Genomic DNA, 20,974 nt, shown 5'->3' on the forward strand with positions numbered 1-20,974 from the left:
AAAGGTTGCAAGATTAGGCTCTCAGACTGTGCGTGTATTAACAGGCATGCCTGTGTCATTACTCTTGAGAATATATATTTTGTACTGTATGAAACAGTTGTTACGATATCCTCATTTTCAAATACTTATCAGCCAGGGCTGTCAATACGTACCATTTCGGTTCTTTGTAAAGTCTATGAGAGATTTTGTTAAGCATCAAATTAATTTTGATTAAAAGGAGAAAAATAAGTTACAAGAAGGGCGTGTAGAAATGAGCATAATAAATAGTTTGAAATAAGGTTTTCTAGCCTATGTTGTTAGTGGCCAAGTTATTCTTAAGTATTTCACACACTTTGGCACACAAGTTATAGCACCATGCTTCAAGATTATTTGGTTTCTTGCAGTTATTTTTATAGTTATCGACTTGTGATATAACTTTGCTAGCATTCTTAATATACTCACAGCTAATATAAGGTTCTAATATCATCATAAACACAGTAGTGATTTTCCCTGAGCTCTACTGTATGATAAGTGCAAATACAAACCACAAACCAGCTAAACCCGAAAAGCAGATTACATTTCCTTTGCCAGACTCGCATCCACACACTCAAGCTGACGTGACATGTAAACAAATAGCAGTGGAAGTTAAGTATTCACTCAGTTATGTCATACATGAATTCTAAGATGTTGATTTATATACCATAATTTATTTTCATTTCAGTATCTATCCTATCTCCTAAGCTTTCACATTTTATGCAGATTTTTCCACCAGCGTAGAACTCTTTTTTAGTTCATGTCAACAAAACAAATTGTATGGGAGCTAATGAATATCAATAATTTTTATTCATATCTACATTTTGCTCTCATAATAATGTATATTTGAGAGTAAGTTTGTTTGAATTCGCCCCTTCACAGCCTTTGTTCTCTGAAAACTGCAGTTAGTGTAACTGGAAACAACTACTGACCTGTAAAAGAAACAACACTTCTCCACATCTTTTTGCCTTGTATCCCCATGTTGAATGTGCTGTTACTCTGCTCATTCGTAGGTGCACTACAAAAAAAACAAAGCATAGGTATTCCCAGGGCAGACAGAGGGAGCTGTATCTCCAGTTTTACTCTTTAAAGAGACAGCTATAAACAAAGTGTTGAATTTAAGTTCACAAACATTGTAAATTTAATAATATCTCTAGATTTTGTCTGAACACTGTAGGCAATCAAACTAGGCTTTAAAAACACTAGCAAAGATGTGATTTTCCTAAAGAATAAGAGATAATGAAAATATTTTATTTGTTAAAAACATGAGAATAGTAAGAAATGTCACCAACCAATCATGTGCTGTTTGTTTTGTCTGGTTTTTTTTTTAGCTTACACTTCCACGAACAAGTATTCCAGTGTTTCTGTTTTGGAGATGTGAAAGGTATCAGAAAGCACAGTTTGTCATCTGCACTTAATGCTTCTTAGGTAGTTTGCTATGTTTAATAAAGTCAGATTGACGGTTACTGAGTTCTGAAAAAAAGAAAAGCCTTTTCTTCTCATTAATCTTGAGACTAGCATACATTCCATTCACAGACAGACACAGTTCTAACCACAAAGTACACAAAGGTAAGAATATACAGAGCTGGATTTAAAAGCACGTGTCTTCCCCCATTACTGCTGATTGTGCATTAGAAATCATGCCTCCATGTAGAGACATGGAGCTATCTCACCACTGCTGCTTATCCTAAAGCAGGAAAAAGTGAATGAAAAAAGTGATAAAATATTGCATACATGTGTGTGAAATTTTATTAAAAATGTCAAGTTAACTTACTTAACATCGCCATAAAGTGTGTTTTTTTTTTCCTCTAAGGTGTTCGATTTCACAGCTTCCTTCTTACAATCTGATTAAATGCTTTTTTTTCTTGTATCTTCCGCAAGGTCTGTGAGGAGAGGAAGGGCAGATGCCATTCTACTTTCACTCAATTTTTTTGCAATGTTTATTACAACACTGCAGTTTTAATTAATCCCCAAAAATCCTGCTTTAATTGTACTAAATGTCAGGTGTAAAAAGGCCTCCATATTTAATTCTGAAAGACTTGTAATAGCATACTAATTGCTATTAAACAACTTCCACATCAAAAAAATACATGTGTGGCTATAAAGACCCACAATCCATCAAACAGAATTTGTGATCCTGTGAAAACAGCCCTTACCGGAGAGATTTTGGAGACATGAGAAAAGCAGGTCTGAACTCTTTAATACTTGTGCTAAAGACATTAGGCAGGACCGTGACAAACTGGCTTATGGGTTTTGTTATTCTCTGGTTCTTCAAGTTCTTCTCATTTGTCACAAGTGCTTTTGTACACTGATACTCCAAATAATGAGTCAAAACTGAGATTAATTAATCAAATTAAATCACCAACAATCTGCATCTAGGACTGCTTGTCACAACCAGCTCACCTCCACGTGTCTCCTTACCTCAGGGCAAACATCCTCACACTTCCTTCCTCGTGGTGCTGTGACACTCCTTAGAGTATAAACTTTCTAATTAATACCATGTCTTTTCCAATATAAACAGCAGCATTACAGGAAATTACTACGTGAACCAGTAATAATAATAGAAATGTTAGTCCAGAAAGCAGCATGCAAAGCCTTATACAACACTTGCTATTAGAGGATGGCCATTTGTTAATAGAGTGTACAGAAATAACTATATTTTCCATTCACAGTAAGATCCCTCTCTTCCAATCGTCTGTCTGCCAAATACCACAACACATCTATACCAAAGCTCACATTTCTGACACACGTTTTTCCCAGTCAAGTACCAATCTCAGTAGATGTGACTATAAAAATACTGAGAAACTACTCAATTGTAACACATAAAAAAGATATTAATTCTTTATATTAGTTGAACAATATATTATTAACCGTTCACATTCTGAAACAATGAAAATCTTACCTTCTTGCTTATCAACTCTTTGAATTCCATTGGATTAAATAATTGAGTCAGATTTTTAAAATACTTTTCAAAATAAAGTACATTTACAATGCATAAGAATAGTCCTGATAGCAGATTTTTTTCCCAAATTCTTCTGAAGTACTAACAAGAACAGATATATTCTGGCAACACGTTCTGCACGTACCCATTCCTTGGCAACACCACCATCTTTCTACTACCACTACCTTCATAGATTCTATTTGATATTACATGATAAAATTTGCTGTTCTACAAGTATCGAACATATCAGCCATTTTTGCTCTGCCCACTACATACAGTACCATGGGGTACTGCCACTATCTTTGTCAATACAGGCTACAGTTTTTGCTTCCTTGCTTTTCATGTATGGCCTTGCATTTTGCTATTTTAAACTGAATATCACTCAACTTTACTGGCAATTTTTTTTTTTATTTTTTATTTTTTTTAGAAATTATCTAAAATTTGTATCAGCAGGATTTAATTTTCATTAAGACTGATTTTCCAACAGATGCCGTCACATTCATGAATACTGTGTTTGATTGTGTTAAAACAACAACAACAGTCAAATTTAATTCCACGACATGAACCACATACGTTAGGAAAGTTCAACATATGCTATGTGTGCAAGTATCCTGAAAAAAAATATAAAAACTTAATATCCTTCAGATAATATAACTTCACCAACTAAACAGAAGCAAGGTTTAAAAATATCAGAATACTTTAACTAAGAATAACCAGAAGTTTTTCAGAGGAAAAAGAAAGTTCTATTTTCTGGCACACAGAAATTAAAATTCGAGGACTTTTCTTATTGAAAGTTCAAGGCTGAAAGTGAAGAATCACAGAATCATAGAATGGCGTGGGTTGAAAAGGACCACAATGATCATCTACTTTCAACTCCTGCAGTACCTCACCACCCTCTGAGTGAAAAACTTCCCCTTTCCCTTAGGGGGAAGTTCTATACAAGGAGAGTGGTTAGGCCCTGGAACGGGCTGCCCAGGGAGGTTGTGGATGCCCCGTCCTTGGATGTGTTTAAGGCCAGGTTGGACGGGGTCCTGGGCAACCTGATCTGAATGTGTATGTTTGGTGGCCCTGCTAGGCAGGGGGGTTGGAGCTACATGATCCTTGAGGTCCCTTCCAACCTGGGTGATTCTGTGATTCTGTGATTCTAATATCCAACCTATCCTCCCCTGTCTCAGTTTCAAACTATTCCCTCTTGTCCTATCACTATCCACCCTTGTAAACAGCTGTTACCCCTCCTGTCTATACGCTCACTTCAAGTATTGGAAGGCCACAATGAGGTCTCCCCAGAGCCTTCTTTTCTCCAGGCTAAACAAGCCCAGTTCCCTCAACCTTTCCTCATAGCAGCCAGCCATAGTGCTCCAGGCCCCTGATCATCTTAATGGTCCTTCTCTGGCTCAGGATGCCTCCCATCTTAACCTCTCTAATGCTCTCCTCTGCACTGGTGAGCACCAGGTCCAGTAAGGCTTCACCTTGGGTTGGTGAAGAGACACTGAGAATAATGAAACCAATCCTCTACAGACAAGAGCTCAGTAACTGATGCATTTCCATGATTGTGCAACTCCAACCTAAAAGGAATTGCAACCTTCACCAAAGATAAAGTTTTAATGTCTTCATATAGTTTCTAGGATCCATGTGCACACAACTGGCAGGTCTTGCCCTGAAGCACGTTCCTGAAGCACATAGCAGTGCACTGTAACTGTTCTAAGCCTATAGCAGAAACGCAATTTTTCCAACCTACAATTGGAGTACATTTCAATATAGAACCTAAACTAAAAATAATTTCACCATTTATATTTAATGTTACCTTAAATAGACATTTTTTCATTCAAACATCTGTTGTCTCTAAGATGTCAACATCAAATGATATTTGTAGTGGAATGTTGTACTTAATATTTAATAATACATATAACGAAAGTAGTGAAAATATTGAAATTTCAGAAGTGCCCATCATCATTCACCTGGTGTTTTACATTACTAATCTATGTTATCATGACCAAGCTTTATCAAAGAATTAAACAATATTCAAGTATTTAATGAACGTTATAGGTGGTTAATCTAAATTCCTATTTGTTTGTATCAATATAATCCTAAAAAACTCCAGAGAAGTAAGCAATGTGAAAAGGATGCTTGATGAAAGTCAAGTCTGGAATGATCCAGTGTTCTTCTGAAAGCTAGTGAAGTAATTATTTAGCTCAAAGTCAAATACTGCATTTTCTTATTCTCTCTGCTAGTCTCCAGTCTCTTCTCTGCAAATGGTATCCTGCTATAGATTTTATTATTCAAATATTCAAATAAGGACTTTTTTTTTCCTTCAAAGATGAGTCAGAGGTCAAATAAGTTGAAACATGTTATTATGTAATCATTATTAACATGCAAAAACAGCAACAGCAATGAACTTTTACAATACAGTACAAATCTACAGCTAAATCCAATTCATTTTATCTTAATCAAAAATATATCACCAATTTACTAGTTAGTATGCTATCCAAGTAGGAAACTGGCTTTAGCAGTTCACTTATAAAATAGAACTCACTGCTTACCTACAATAACTCTTATTAAAACATCATCTGCAAAGGAGAATACTTTGGAGGAGTCAGAATAGGCTGGTTAGTAATAATTTCATCAACACATCAAACTTTTACTTGACCTATGCGCAGAATTTAGGACTACAGGAATAACTTCAAATTATCTAGTACAAATCTTCCTGCTGTTTGCTCTCTGCTTATAATGTCCAAATGCAATACAGAGGCCTTCTGAAGTACCTTTTTTCTCAAAACCTATTCATTATTTAAAATCAATAAACATTAAATAACCAGGCTATCATGTAAATACTTTCTTATTAACAGAGGTAAGAGATCATTCATAAATTCCTGGATTAGGCATAAGGTTATGATATCAATTTATGCAAGATCAAGCTACTGTCATACAGATGTTAATTCAACAACTCAACAGACACAGGTTTATACATCAATAATTTTTTATATCGTGAGTTCTTCAGCTAGCTTAAAAAAATATACTAGGTTAGGACAGTCAGTTGACTCTGTTGTATGACATCACCAGCCATAAAAGCATGTCCATCTCAATCAGCTACTGAATTTAGACTGGAAGTGTCAGAGTTCTGAGTTGAGTTTAAAGGAAATATTTTAAATATATCAAAACCAGTTTATAAAAGCTTTAGTTTTTGTCCTTTTTAAAGATAAACATTTTGTATAATCAGCAACACCCACTCATGCAACTTATTTTACTTATTTTATAACTTTACCTTTTGATCTTCTACTTTACACCCTAATAAAAAACAAGTACAATGATGGGAAACATGTTTTTTAACAGCCTTTTCCACTTGATTTTTCTGTTTGATGTTATCTGTCCAGTTAGTCCTCCAGAAAATGAAACTGTAGGAAATGATACAATTATATGATGATTCATCTTTATTTCAGAGTTTAATAGCAGCTCTTAGCTTGGCCGATCTCGCTCTTGGGTTTGTTAGAATATCCTTGGCCTGGGGTGTGAGAACTTTTTTCTGTATAAAAGTCCACTTTGAGTTGGATTTTCCATGGGGGAATTCTTGTGTATCTTCTTCCTTGGAGCAATTTTTCAGAGCCCGTCTTATCTTCTGCCTTGAGCCAAGATTGTACTTTTCTGTCATGCCTATTCCATGAAGAAAACGTTTGATGATACGATCTTCTAGTGAGTGAAACGAGAGGGCTGCAAGACGACCTCCAGGTTTTAGAAACTTCTCAGCTGTCTTCAGCCCTGTTATGAGTTCATGAAGCTCATCATTCACAAATATTCGTAGACCTTGGAAAGTTTTGGTAGCAATGTGTGTAGGTCTCTGAAGCAGATCTTTTCGTGCATACAATGCTGATGCTGGAAAAGCACCTGTCATACATTTGAAAAGGCACATGTCACAATTTTGTTATTTCCACATTGCTATTCTGACATTAAGCCATGTATACACGATGACTTTAAAGGAGTGCGTACTTACCACAGAACCCTGGGTGAGCTTCCTTCTTTTAAATGCATAATTATCTTCTGCTTTAGATCCCCTTTCCTGAAAGTAAACCCTATTACACTGAGCTGGCTTGCACGTTTTCCTATAACCCACTGGAGCTGCTTCCTCAAATGCTTCAAGTTAAAACGCAAAACGATAGCTGAAACCAAAATAGGGAACAAATGAAGATGGCTAGATAAACCCTACATCTTCCAACTCATTGGTGTAGTCAACACTACACCAAAGTGTAGTTACAGTTCGTGACAATTCATTTCATTCTTTTAAGGCAAGTCAAAAAAAAAAAAAAAAGATGGACACTAATTTTTAACTGTTGCCTTCCAGCTTATAATTCATATATTTTCACGCAGAGATATAATGAAAACAGTGTTTTCATTTCAACTCACCTAACGGTAAGTATTTTTCAATTACTTACTTAAAAGCTTGAAAGAGACATTCTTGTTTGGAGGCAAAAATTCATGCTCACTAAACCAGTGCTCCTTCAAATGTTCATGAAAGGACCTTAAGAAACTTAGAAAATGCAGCTAACTTTGCCAATTTTTGACACAGCAGAACACGCCAAGGTGAGAGTTACTCAGAAGAAAAATCACCAGCTTAGGTGACACTGGTGGCACTAAACTCCAGAAACTCTGTTCTTGACCTTCCCCAGAGATCTCATGAGTTATTCAAATCTCTTTATAAAGAGACTGAAAATTTGATGGAAACTCTAATATAGCCTCATTTGATGTATTTTAGGCTTGAACCTTCATTATCAAAGTACAGAGCAGAGAACTGGAGATACGATGGATCAAAGTAAAAAAAGTACAAGAGCCTACAAGATCTGTGAAACCTGAGTAAACTTATAATCTATTATGTAAGTAAATGCAGAAGTCATAGAAGCACAAACGGAAATAATTACTTCTCCAAAGAAGAGGGTCCATTAAAGATAAGAAAAATACATCACGTATGTATTAAAAAGCCTTAATTCCATTCCAGTACTAAACTACAAAATTATTAAGTAATGGATTTGAAGTAATTGTAGTTCATAACCAAGTAACCAAGTAATTGATAATGTAATGGAGAAACTATTTTCTTCAAACGGGCAACTAATAGCTACAAATACAAGGAGTTTGCTCAGAAATGCCAGGGTCAAAAATCGGACTATAATGTATTGAAAAAATACATCAGGACACACATATTGCAATTGCATTCACTAAATGACTAAACATACATGGTTTTGCATTCTCCACAAGACCTGTTTCAGTCAGAGTAAAATTTTTCTTCGATAGAATTCAAAACAGACACATCAGATACTTCGGTATCTTTTGAATTCAACTACAAAAGTCATGGGTTCTTGACTATGTCATAGACTTGAAAATCACATCAGGCAACAAGTCTGTTTCTTCCCTCTTCCAAGCCTATGTTTTAAAAAAATTGAAAACATACCTCACACTTTTCTCTGCACTTCCAAAACCAAGCCTGTGTTCACTATACTGAAAACAGCCATAACTTGAATGAAAAAGTTAGTATTTCCTACTAACAAGGTAGTTGGCTTATAATGCACTCTATTTTTCCTTCCACCTAACTTGTACTATTCTACCACTTTTATCCAGAAACTCCTTTCTCTTGCAACTTGCTGAAAAATTTACAGCTGTGACGTCAAGAGCATCAGTTTTACACTTTCCATTTTGGACTGTTACTATCCATAGCTGGTGTTCACCTCTAAAAGTAGACCCACAGCATTTTTCACTGTTGTATTTTAATAGTCTATTTTAGCAGCCTAAATATTCTCTAAGAAATACTGCTAGCTTTCTGTGAATAATTTTGAATATATTTCTGATATTCTAAGCATATTCCAGCTTCCAAAAGTATTACAGATAAAAATGAAGTCAACTCACAAGAGTACAGGATGAAATTTTGGTACAAAACTGAGTGCTTATTGATTGGAAGCCTAGAATGAGATTCTTTACTTAAATCTCCACAGTCAATCTCACTGGAATTTTAGTGAAATACTCAAAGTTTTAGGCTCTGTGTCATCAAAATATCTTTGACTTTTGTGAATGAACAGGATGCTATTCAGATCTGCTCAAAATTATTTCATAAAAGTCACTAAGTGCTAATCTCTGGTCAAATAATTGTCCAGTGCGGCTGAGTGGAACATCTTCCCTCAATAATCTTCTATGATGATAAACTTTGTTTCAAAATATCTATAAATTAGGAAGGAAATCTGAAAAACAAATCCTTGCAACATAGATTTACGAGAAACTTGGAAGAGAAATAAAGAAATTAAGACCCTAATATATTCTGTAAATACATTAACACATTACAAACCTCAGATGAACATGTGCAAATATCACATGTTGCATCGTTGCATGTCCAGCAGCATTGTTGGACATAGATACAGGTACAGAACCCAATTCAGGAAACTGGTAAAAAAAAGCATAGCCACTGAGTAGTTTTATGCAACCAAAACCCTAATTAAAACCATAACATCTTAAAATGCAATGGCTTATTGGTTTGTCTTTAGAGATTGCCATCAGCTGATATATATAATTTGTGGTAGTGGTTTCTGTCACACATATGGATCCTCATCTCTTTCAACAAGCACAGCAGATATAATCTATGTGCCACCTTTTTTTCTATTCACTCTTAGCCCTCTGGTATTGTTCAACAAAATCTACCAGTATTTTCTGCAAAAGTCTCTCACCCAGCCCCCTCCGATTACCACAACACTAAAAGAAAATCCTTCCTGGTAACAGGCTGTACCATGTACAAAAATACATACGTAAAGAGCCGTATGGGAAGCTTGCAAAATGAAGTTCATTCATAAAAACATCGCACTTCTGGCTAGACAACTGGCTTGAAATCCCACTGAGAAAAATTATCATTTTTAGTTTTGGGATGTCCTGATGCTACTAACACTTTTAAAATTGAAACAGATTCACAAGTTAAAATGCATTGAAATTCTTAAGCTTGTGAATGAAATTAGCAGCGTGCTGTGCCTGTCAATAAGAACTATTAAAGTCCCCAGAGTGCATGAGTGTGGGAGAGTTTAAAAATTAATTCAGATTGTGCACCTGTTTGCAGGAATTCGTCTGTTGAATTAGAATTGCATTTAATAAGTTTCTGTGACGCAACCAATGTCCTTTTGTCTAGGCTCCCTCAGTACAATGTTAATTCCCACTCTTCTGAAATTCAGGCAATATTACAAACTCCATACTGACCAAGTCTATAAATGTGGACCAGTCTGAATGCGATTGGCTTTACCTAATAAAGCTTTTTAAACTGCTGTTTCGTTAATACCTCATCATTAGCTCCTTTCAAGTCAAGTCCAAAGGATTATCACATACTTAAGTGCCATTACAAAAAAATACCAATTGTGAAAACAAACAAAAATATAAAAAAATTATATCACCCACTTGAAACAAAAATTGAGAGTTGTATAGAAAAAACACAATAAAATTAATTTTATTTTCACAATTTCTAACCAGTTTTCCCACCTATCCAGTTAATTCTACAATTTCAAAACAGAACTCAAAGAGCTTCAGCAACAGCCATCAGAAATGTTTCTTAGTTGACTTCCACATATCTATTTACAGATGTTCAGCTAAGAACGTCTGTTCATTGTCTCATTGTCACATATCTGCAATGAAAACTGTAAGCAGTACAGTCAAACTGCTGGAGAAAGAGATGATGTTCACATCAGTGATAAAAAAAAAAAATCCTCTTTTTTTCCCTATGTAAACTCCAGACCCCATAGATTACTCAGAGACCTCCTTATTTAAATGGATCAAAAGCTTTTAGAAGTACTTTGTCTTTTTTTTTTTTTTTGTAGGATCTTATTCAATGACAAAGTCTGTAGAAAGACAACTTCCAGGCTCTATGCCAAGAGTTAGGAGGACTTGTTTTCTGGAGCTGCAACAAAAGACTGTAATAAATGTGTTGATACCTGAGCTAGCCTCAAGCTGTTGTAGGCAAACTCAACATACAGATCTATTTATAATTTTTTTTAAGCTGTTCCTTAGCATTCTAATTCCTGTCGATACAAACTTCAGAAATGTCTGATTGTCATGTCACTGTTGTGGAGGTGGGTGCTGGCTTTTTTTCCAGTTATATCCTTCAAATTTATCTCCCAATCAATCAGTAACAGCAATATATCCTCTAACTCTTTCATTTTTGTTTCTTAGGTAGTTTAGACTAGCACTTGCCTTTTCCAGTTTCAGTCTAGTATAAATCTAGCTTGAATTCACTGGGATTCACTGAGCAGCCAGAACTTTACACAGAGTTTGGAGTTCTAGAAAATCTGAGGTCATACTTAATAATCACGTGAAAAAAGAAAAGGGACTATATATGAATTATACATATTCAAATCAACAAAGAGATACATAGAAATAACCAGTCTCCCTGACTACATTTTTTGCTTGTATTCTGGCTTGTTAATCAGGCAGAAAATGTTCTTGTTCTGGTGATAAAATTGTGCTCTGATAGAATCTGGAAAATTTAAAACATGAGATTTTATTACTATAATGATTTAATTGCTTATTTTTAAGGACTTGGCATTTAACTAATAAGTCATAGAGCTTAATCTGCTTTAAATCCTTAACTAGTCAAGGTTTTCTAAGCAGGGCTACAAGAGGATTCTACCACTAATCTCTGGACTTTTGTTACTGTTTACCTTAATAACTTCATGGATATCATTTTGCAGAAGAACTGATCATCAATTGAGCTGTTAAACTTACCAGAAATTTTCTTAATGCGTACTCATTTCTAAAACTAGTAAAGATTTACCTTTGACCTCCTTTACTGGAGAAATCAAATTAAAACTGCAAAAATTTCTACCCAAAAACAGATAAATGTAGTGGTCCTAAAACTCTTTTAACTTACACACTCCACAAGAAGTTCAAAACACATTTACTGCCTGGCAGAAAAATTTTCCTTGGCATGCTTAGTAAAAACTGCCTTCCTGATTTCACATATTAAGCAGCTCTTCAAATATATTGGAGTTTAACGTGAGAAGAAGAAAAACCCTGTCACTAAGACAGAAAGTGACCATTAGGTGACAAGTCATACGCAATCCATTAAACATAAAGGCACCGCAGAAACACAGAATGGTTGAAGTTGGATGGGACCACTTGGGATCAGTCAAGCCCAATCCCACTGCTTCAAGCAGAATCACCTAGAGGACATTGCCTAGGAACACATCCAGGCAGGTTTTGAATATTTCCACAGAAGGAGACGCCACAACTTTTCTGGGCAGCTTGTTCCAGTGCTCTGTCACCCTCACAGTGAAGAAGTTTTTCTCACATGCAGATTTCCTGTGTTTTAGTTTGCACCTGTTGCCTCTTGTCCTGTTGCCAGGCACCACAGAAAAAAAGACTGGTCCCTGCCTTGGTTGCCACTCCCTTAAAACATATTTACACATTAAGAAGATTCCCTCTTCAGACTTCTCTGGGATGAATAGGCTCAGCTCTCTCAGCCTTCCCTCGTAAAGGTGATGCTACAGGTCCCCAGCTATCTTGGGGACCCAATTTGCTATCATCAGCAAACTTAGTGAGGTTGCACTCTGTGCCTTCACCAAGGTCATTGATGAGTAAGGTGAACAAGACCAACCCCAGTACAGATCGCTGGGGGACAGCACTAGCTAGTCCTCCAGTCAGATCCAGTGTTGTTGATCATCATATTCTGAGACTTGCCATTCAATCAGTTCTTAATCCTTCTTGCTGTCATTGTTTTTTCAAGTCTTCAGAATACAGACAGAGCTTTTAAAATTCAGTAATGAATAGTGATACATTTGGGTAACCATTTTAAAGTTCTAAATTTGGTTGTCAACAATTTATAGCTGTTGGAGACCCAGTAATTTTCACTTCTCGGTTAAATAAAAAGACCCAACAGTATATATTAGAATGTTGAGGCACAGTATTTCTATCATTCATTTTTCCTTGAAAACTTTGATTCAAGAATCCAAACATGAAGGTTTTAAATGTGAGCACAGCTGCTGCCTAACTACATTTTGTTCATGTTGTTTACAGTTAAGAGCAGGTAAGATGAAGTGTTTCAGTAGGTGCTTCAGGCTGCTCTAGTTGGCATTCACGAGATGAAGCAAGCTACGTATTGCTTTATTTTTTTGCTTCCTTGTTCTTTTAGCAGAGGGAACAAATCTAATTTCATTCATAATTGGAAACTTCCCTTCAAAATCAAAATATTAAAATGTAGAAAGTTAAAACTATGAGATGCATTTGATGTATCTGATATTTGAATGCTTACCAATAGCTGGGATAAAAAACTCCCTAGGCTGCTGTCATTCTGTGTTTTAACTTGGTAGGCAAAATGATAAATCACTTCATGTAAAATCTATTATTAAACTAATCGGCAAAATACAGTATAACAAGTGGGAACTTACAGGGGAAAAAAGAGAACTGACATCAGAGCAGAATAGGCAGGATCAGATCCTGCATGATTTCAAGTACAAATAGATCCCTCTGGGACTTTGGGGATTAATATTTTTTTCCTCTTTCAGCCACTGTGAAGAATTAATGAGGGTACCTGCAACAATGCTTGCAAGCTGCTGAGTTCTGGTGATGGGATATATGCTGCGTGCCTGAACGATGGCTGAAGCGATTTTCTTGGCGTGCTTCTCCTCCCCGTATGTTCTCAGGATGGACGCAAGTGCCTGTTGATCTAAAGCATTCACAACATCAGCAGCAGTGGGCATGTCAGGGTACCTACGCACAAGAAGAGCCAATTAGTTCACTGACGTCAGTATTCATTGACAAGAGGTGAAGCTTCATAGCTTTGAGACAAAGTCAAACACACACAGTGCATACAAGTGCCTTTGAGGTTTTCAAGTGAGAGACAGCAAACCTATGAAAATGCACTTCTTGTTGAGTGGAGTTTGCTCCACAATATCAATTAAAACAGCTGAAACTTCCAAGTATGATAAACTATGTCTAATGAGTTGACGAGGATAAATATAGTTCAGTATCAGGCTAAATTGGAAACGCTGTGCAACTGTTCCTATTTTGACAGCTTTAGAATATAAACTTGCCCCTTAAAGGTTCATTTTAGTTACCTTGAATTTTTTTATTTTTATTTTTTTTCTGATCTCAAGGATCTTTTCTTTCACATCTGCTATGAAAACAATTGCTTGTGAAAACAATTCAACTTCACATTTCATTAAGAGGCATAAAAATTTATATCCACATATTGTTTTTGAGAGAATACAAGTGATCCAATATTACAAATGAAAGGAATCATTACAATTGAAAGGGTTTAAGTCACACATACGTATTTATTTTTAATCTGTGCCACTTTACTATTGAAACAGTTCAAAGCATTAACTGTTCATCATCTAAGGATTAACTAACGTGAAAAAGCATGCAAACTACTCAATAAATTCCCTCTTACAAAGACACTAGCATGCTGAACATTTTTCAGGCATTCATTACACTCCTGCAGAATCTTAAAAAAAAGATAACAAAACTTAGATATCAGAAGCAAGGTGTATCATAGCAACAACTGTAGCAGAAGGCTTTTGTCATGCCACAGGTAGCCTTTGTTCTTATACACTGTTACACGTATGTATCCTCATGATGCAAATGCAAGTCTGAAGTTCAGAGTCATGAAATCAGAGGGCTGAATCCCAGGAGCATCACACGGGATTTTTACACAAAAATACTAAAAGGAAGCACCAAGAAATTTGCTGTGTTAAGTCTTAATGTTAATGTGGTAGAACAATTGCCTAGAAACAGAGGTTTCCCGTAGGCTCTATGTGAACAACGAAAGACCAAATTACATTTCTTAAGACTACACGTTCATCAAAACGAGACAGATTTTCATACTCCTAGTAGTAATATATTATACATTTACTGCCACCATCTATGCAACACAGATCTCTGTCATTTTCACATAAAAAGCACAACACTACAGGAATATATATTGGGTCATTTGAAGATGAAAACCGCTGTCTAAGTGTAATTTCATGCTCCTAACTCAGTGTCATGGTCTAATACTGATTATTTTAAGTATAGGTGATTCACTTGGTAATTGTTAATTCAACAATTAAATAAGGCTGATGTGCCTCCTGAGCAATACAAAATAAAACCAGCAAGAATGATAAGGAAAGTGCAATAGCATAACATTATTCTAGTACGTTAAAAGCAACTTTGCGGTTGGATTTTAACTGTTGAATATCACCAATAGGATATATATATATATTTAGACTTATTTTAAGGTTTCTTTTACAGAAAAGAAAATGGGTCAGGCGGCCATTGCAGAAAAGAGGGAGGAACATGATTTGGTCAAGTGATCACCCCATGAAAAGTAAGTTTTGCAAAAAAAGGAAAGGGTACGCGGTAATGAATTGTGAGCCTCCAGATCCAGCAGTCTGAGGTAGGGCAGAAATAGCAGAGAAAACAGGCCTCAGGTTGTGTTGAAACCATACAGAAGGCTTCCTGGGAACAACACAGCCTGTACAGACCTTGCTGCAATGCAGCCAATAAACAAGTTGGCTGAAACCAAGACTAGATATCACACAATGACCAAACTGGGAAGGGCAGAGTAGCTTCCCCTTTTAAAGAACGAAAGAAAGGAAAAAGCAAATTGTCTTTCCTACTCACTCCCCAATGAAAGGAAACAGAAATCCTAACAAATATTTTGATTTAATATTTTAATAAAATCTGGTTTTCTTCTTAAACAAATAAAGTAGCATGGTCAGCAAGAAGGTTATCTTCCCTCTCTACTCTGCCCAGGTGAGGTCATACTGGGAGTACCGTGTCCAGTCCTGGGCTCCCCATTTCAGGAAAGGCAGGGAACTTCAGGAGGATTATTAGGGACCTGGCATCTATTAGAAAGGCTGGGAGACTTGGAACTGTTCAGCCTGGAGAAGACTGAGAGGGGATCTTTCCAGTGATTACAAATATCTAAAGAACGGGAGACAAGAGGAAGGTCGAGGCTCTACTTGGTGGCGACCAATATCAGGACAAGTAGCAATGGCCAGAACTGGAACACAAAGTTCCATCTGAACATGAGAAAGAACTTCTGACTTTGAGGGTGGCAGAACACTGGAAAAGGCTGCTCAGGGTGGCTGTGGGGTCACCTTCTCTGGAGCTATTAAAATCCCCCTGGATGCTTTCCTGTGTAACCCACTTTAGGGAACTTGCCTTAGCGGGTGGTTGGACTCAACGATCTCCAGAAGTCCCCCTTAACCCCTACAATTTTGTGATTCTATAAAAGCCTCCACATCTTCCTTGTGGAATGCACTACAGAAATAGATCTTGGAACTTCATCTCAAAGCTCTGGCTGAGCATCCTGTCAACATAACCATACTTGGCATTTTCTTTTGCTCTCCATAACATTATCAGAATCTGTAAGCCTTACAGTAAAACTTGTCCCTACAGCTGCATACCACACACACCAAAAAAGTAAGATTTGAATGGTGTAGTTAAGATAAACATTACTAGATTAATTACATATCACTGGAACATTCCTCCTGTTTTAAAAAAGAAAGGAACATAGCCAGAATTCTAATTATTGAAAATTAAAAGTTTTGTAGCAAGATATTGACAGCATATTTGAGCAAATTTAGGTACAATTTTATTATGTGAATTCTTCTCTTTAACAGGAAATGAGATACACAGTGTTACTGAGCACACAGTTGAGTTCCAAGGAAAAATATTTTATTAAAAATTACCTGTCACTATCCATCCTCATGTCCAAAGGTCCATCCTTCTGCAGGGAAAAACCTCTTTCAGGTGTATCAAATTGCATAGAAGAACATCCAGCATCCAAGAGAACTCCATCTAGAGTTCCAGGCTCAACTCCAGATGAGATTAACAAAGCCTCTGACTGGCTAAACTGTCCTAGAAGAGCTTGAATCTGTTTCCTGTAAGAAAACCAGAAATAAAACCCTTCATCTTTAACAGTGCAGTGTTTTCATCTCATACAGAAGGAATTAGTTGGTAATGCTTACTTATCTCTGAAGTAATAGTGTTATTCCCAAAGTAACAATTTAGGTACTTTTCATGTGCCAGCATGCAAAACTGATTCTACTCACCCATCAGTGGTTATTAAGCTTGTCTTTACTTCCTTCCTGCTTAATCCCAAAGTACCCAAAGTGCTCACAACAAATCAGAAACCTGATAAAATTTCATTTTTCAGTATGGAAGAACTCAGAGTCATCTTTCACACTCAATGGGAATTCTCTGACCACCACATTATTCCTTACTCTGGGCATGACTCTTAGTTATGGGATGCCAAAACGCAGAAAAAAAAATGAATGGTTCTTGGACCTAAGGAAAAGCAGACAACATGGAATATGATGGCCCAGTCTTGTGGTTAATACTCTTTTGTCAGGAAAAAAAGTCTTCAATCCTTGCCACAGGACAAACACTTTTTTTTATGGTAGCTGTCAATTCAAAAATAATCGGGCAAAATTAGATGCACTGGATCAAAAGCAAATAAAAGGTAGCAGAGCAGCTTTGATTTAGTCAGCTAAACAGTGTGGAGAATAGAGTTTTATATGCTTTCTTTGTGCTTTGCATTGTTCTTTCTTGCTTCAGATTCCTCTACTGGAGAGCAAAAGTGGCATGGTAAGGGAAAAGAAATTCTCTGAGATGTCCAGCTCTCTCTTGGGATCTAAACGTGTACGGTAGATTGTAGTCTATCTATAAAGGTGACCTACAAGCAAATCACTTATTTACTTACTGTTAAAATTTCAAAAAATTTAAGAAGTTTAACCAACGTGCTGCTGTACCTGCAAATCTTTAATCTTTTAATCAGTACCTGCAAACAATCAAAGAAACAAACAGAAAACAGTATATTTTGGCACCTAAAAATAAATCACTGCCTCCACATTAGAGTTCTGATATTGGCTGGCTAAGTAATCCTCAGTCCCATACTCAAATTGCTACAAGACACTCAAGTTAACTCACATCATTGTTAAAGTCACACGGGCAATGGTGAGTGGATGGAGAGCACAATCCCTTACTACAGAAGGACACTGCTTGTATGTTTTCTGAGGAGTCAACATTATAGACATTTTGGGAAAAAAAAAAAAATAAGAAGAAAAAAAACAACAAAACCACAACCTCCCCCCAAAACAACTGAAATATTTTTTACAACATCAGCTTAAGTCTAATCCATCTTTCAGGTCAGTTTAACATAAACACAAGTATTATTTCCATCTAGCTGACTCCAGAGATTGCAATATTAGAAGAGCTCACGAACAGGAGGGAATCAGAACTATTTTTTGTACCCATCCAATTAGTGAGGAAATGCTATAAGGGGAAAAAAAAGAGTAAATGCTCCATTAAAAGGAAGATGCTATGAACACAACCATGTGGAAGAACATGCAGGCATATAATGGTATCCTCATTAAAATAGGATTAATCTATTTAACGTAGCTCAAAAACTGAGAAATACCTCGAATGAACAGATTTCATGAGGGATAACATGTTCACACATACACACTTCTGAACTGAGTACTGTCCAGCATGTAATTAAATACAACTATTCAGCCAAATGAGAACTGAATTCCTGAAAAGTACAACGATCTATTTAACACGTTTAGCTTAATTTAAACTCAGTAGTTACTTGAGATAACTCTGAGGTTACATTTCCCATCAATATGAAAAGAATTTTCTTGAAACTCTGCACCACTTTGGGCAATCCAGCAGTATTCCTAAATTTAGAGCTTCTGTAAATGAATGAACTCTATAATTCTGTATGCGGGAGATGAAAACAAATTAAATATGTAAAAAAAAAATGAGTTAACTATTTTCCTTTAATTAAAACTGTCCAGTTCCTCAACAGTAAGTGTTGGCAGCTGTGAAACAGCACTGTCTGGTGCTAACAATCATTCTGAAAAAAACAATTTTGAATTATATTTGCATCTTGCTAGAAATTTCATTATATTTCTTTAAAGAAACTGTTTATGTTAAGCCTTTGAGATTAGGAAAAGGTACATAAACATGCATATTTGATGTAAGTTGAAGTTTACTGTTTGGAGAGAGATTCTTCAGATGGAAAGTGTTCTGGAGTTCACCAATAAAGATTGAAAAAGAATTAGACATTTGGATGTCACCCTTTCAGCTGTGAGAAAATAAAGCCTTTGTATATAACCTGTGTATTACATGACTAATTTTATACCAATGGTGGAGTCAAGCGTCTTGGTGAATATAAATCTTTAATAAATGCAGGTGCATTTTATGAGATTATAATAACTAGATTAAAACCTTCAGTTCTTTGAATTGTTTATTTCTGAATCAGAAGAAACAACTTCAAGCACCTCGGTTATCTCAAGATATTTTAATTAATCAAACCAAATACGTAGCTATGAGTGATCAGTTATTACCTTATGAAAACAAATACAGATGTCAACCTTTTTTATTTTACAGAATGGTGACAATGATGGAATGGTAATGTTGACAAGGACTCATGTATCAGATCATGTGTCCCAGTCTTTAGGTTTGCCTGGATCACAATGAGTTAAGAGTAGTTATCTTGGATTCCACATAAAATATGTAATATAGTTAACGTGTGTAAGTAACAAAAAGTCTTTTTTATTAAAACATAAAAAAGAGGGTAATAAAAACATAGAACTAGCAGGTTGGACACGTATGCGTTAGATGATGAGTATGACATTTACTCAAGGAAAAATGTTTCACCATGCACTCAGAAGCATTTATTAAAACATAATAAACTCTTCCCTTGTCTACTATTCTTCATGCCTCTGTCCAAATACCAATGGTATGCTATGCAAGATCTTCTTGAGAAAATGTTTCAATTCCTTCGCATTCAGATTTCTGTTTACATTGCTGTAAAACAGCCTCAAATAAACAAACAACAAAAACTGTGCACACTACTCTAAAAAAGAGCATGGCCTACATTTACAGGTCACTGGCTCTTCCCATGAATAGGGAAATTCTTTATGCTTTTTTTTTTTCCCCAGTGTTCTGATGTTTTAAAACCGCTCGTCTCTTCAGTAAGAGAAATGTTAAACACAGTAGATGAATACCACTCTACGTGCTCAGACTATTTCAGACACCTAAAAACACTATGAATAGCTTGTAGCCCAAACCTACACATAGAGAAATAAGATGTGAAAGATTAAACACCAGCTTAAATGTATTCAGCAAGGAAATACAACAAAGAAATGGTGTGAAGACATGAAACCAGACAATGCTCGTCACATTTTTAGCTTCCATTTGGATTGCTTTTTTCTTTTTGTTTTTGTAAGAGCACGATAAGTTTTAGCAAATTTCCAACTGATGCTATCAAGCTACTGCTAACTTCTCAAAATATTCAACATACACAGTGTCTCTTCATCAATTTTGACATTCTCCAAGGAAAGAAGTATTCCCTAAGAATGTAAAGGAACAGTGGGTACACACACACACAATGTAAGTCAATTTCAAAAATAATTAAGTTATTTCACCTGCCACAGAAGTTCTTGGGGCCTTAATAGATTTCACTGTAAAACAATCTCAAGGATTTTCAGACTACTTGTACTGTCTGCAATAGTTCAAAAGTAAGACATGACCTCAGGTTCAAGACCCTTCAACTCAGGTCATAGCACAGTATTTAATTATATTATACTACGACACAGAGTACAGAATTCATGACAGATAGCACTTGGATCCATACTTCTCAATTATATGAAAGAATGAAAAAAGAGAGAAGAACTCAAAGTCTAATCCATTTCTGGCTCTTCTGCTTTCAGTTAATGTGATTTTATAAATGCTTCATGACAATATTTCACTTTTATTTCCCTCAGCTGAGAGGGATGCGCACAGAAAACAAAAGTAAAACATGAATATAATTTCTACAAAATAAACAGAGAAAATGTTTCCTCTCACCTCGTTTCTCTGAGTAGTCACAGAGGTTGCTGTGACATCAATCACAAGTAATTTCATAGAAAACTATGATTATGCTTTCATGCCACTTCAGTATTTTTACATGCATATAACGGTAGCTGCTCTTGATCCTTTCACCATTGCTACTCCTACAAATTCCATGTTTGAATAGACAGAATGTCA

The 20,974-nt window shown here is 35.9% G+C and overlaps 1 protein-coding gene and 1 long non-coding RNA gene across 7 annotated transcripts in view; both read right to left on the reverse strand.

The window, feature by feature from the left end:
* The window catches only part of LOC122170422, a 92,305-nt gene extending 88,470 nt beyond the window's left edge, over nucleotides 1-3,835 (reverse strand). The window contains exon 1 of the long non-coding RNA XR_006171755.1: nucleotides 945-3,835. This is a non-coding gene — a long non-coding RNA (uncharacterized LOC122170422). The remainder of the gene's footprint in view (nucleotides 1-944) is intronic.
* A 1,447-nt stretch (nucleotides 3,836-5,282) lies between these two features.
* Nucleotides 5,283-20,974, reverse strand: part of METTL15 (methyltransferase like 15) — a 92,869-nt gene continuing 77,177 nt past the window's right edge. For 4 of the 6 annotated variants that reach the window (XM_042837226.1, XM_042837223.1, XM_042837224.1 and 1 more), the window contains exons 4-6: nucleotides 16,630-16,821; nucleotides 13,485-13,663; nucleotides 5,283-6,832 (exon numbers count right to left, since the gene is read on the reverse strand). In XM_042837226.1, coding sequence (XP_042693160.1) covers nucleotides 6,387-6,832; nucleotides 13,485-13,663; nucleotides 16,630-16,821 — 817 coding nt within the window. In that variant the 3' untranslated portion in view covers nucleotides 5,283-6,386. Of the gene's footprint in view, nucleotides 6,833-6,938; nucleotides 7,105-13,484; nucleotides 13,664-16,629; nucleotides 16,822-20,974 lie in introns of all 6 variants that reach the window. The other 2 variants (XM_042837227.1, XM_042837228.1) reach the window with 2 other exon arrangements.

The sequence above is a fragment of the Centrocercus urophasianus genome, unplaced genomic scaffold (genome assembly GCF_019232065.1).
Source record: "Centrocercus urophasianus isolate 14NV4802_14NV808 unplaced genomic scaffold, USGS_Curo_1.0 seq_7, whole genome shotgun sequence".
In the NCBI taxonomy this organism is placed as follows: domain Eukaryota; kingdom Metazoa; phylum Chordata; class Aves; order Galliformes; family Phasianidae; genus Centrocercus; species Centrocercus urophasianus.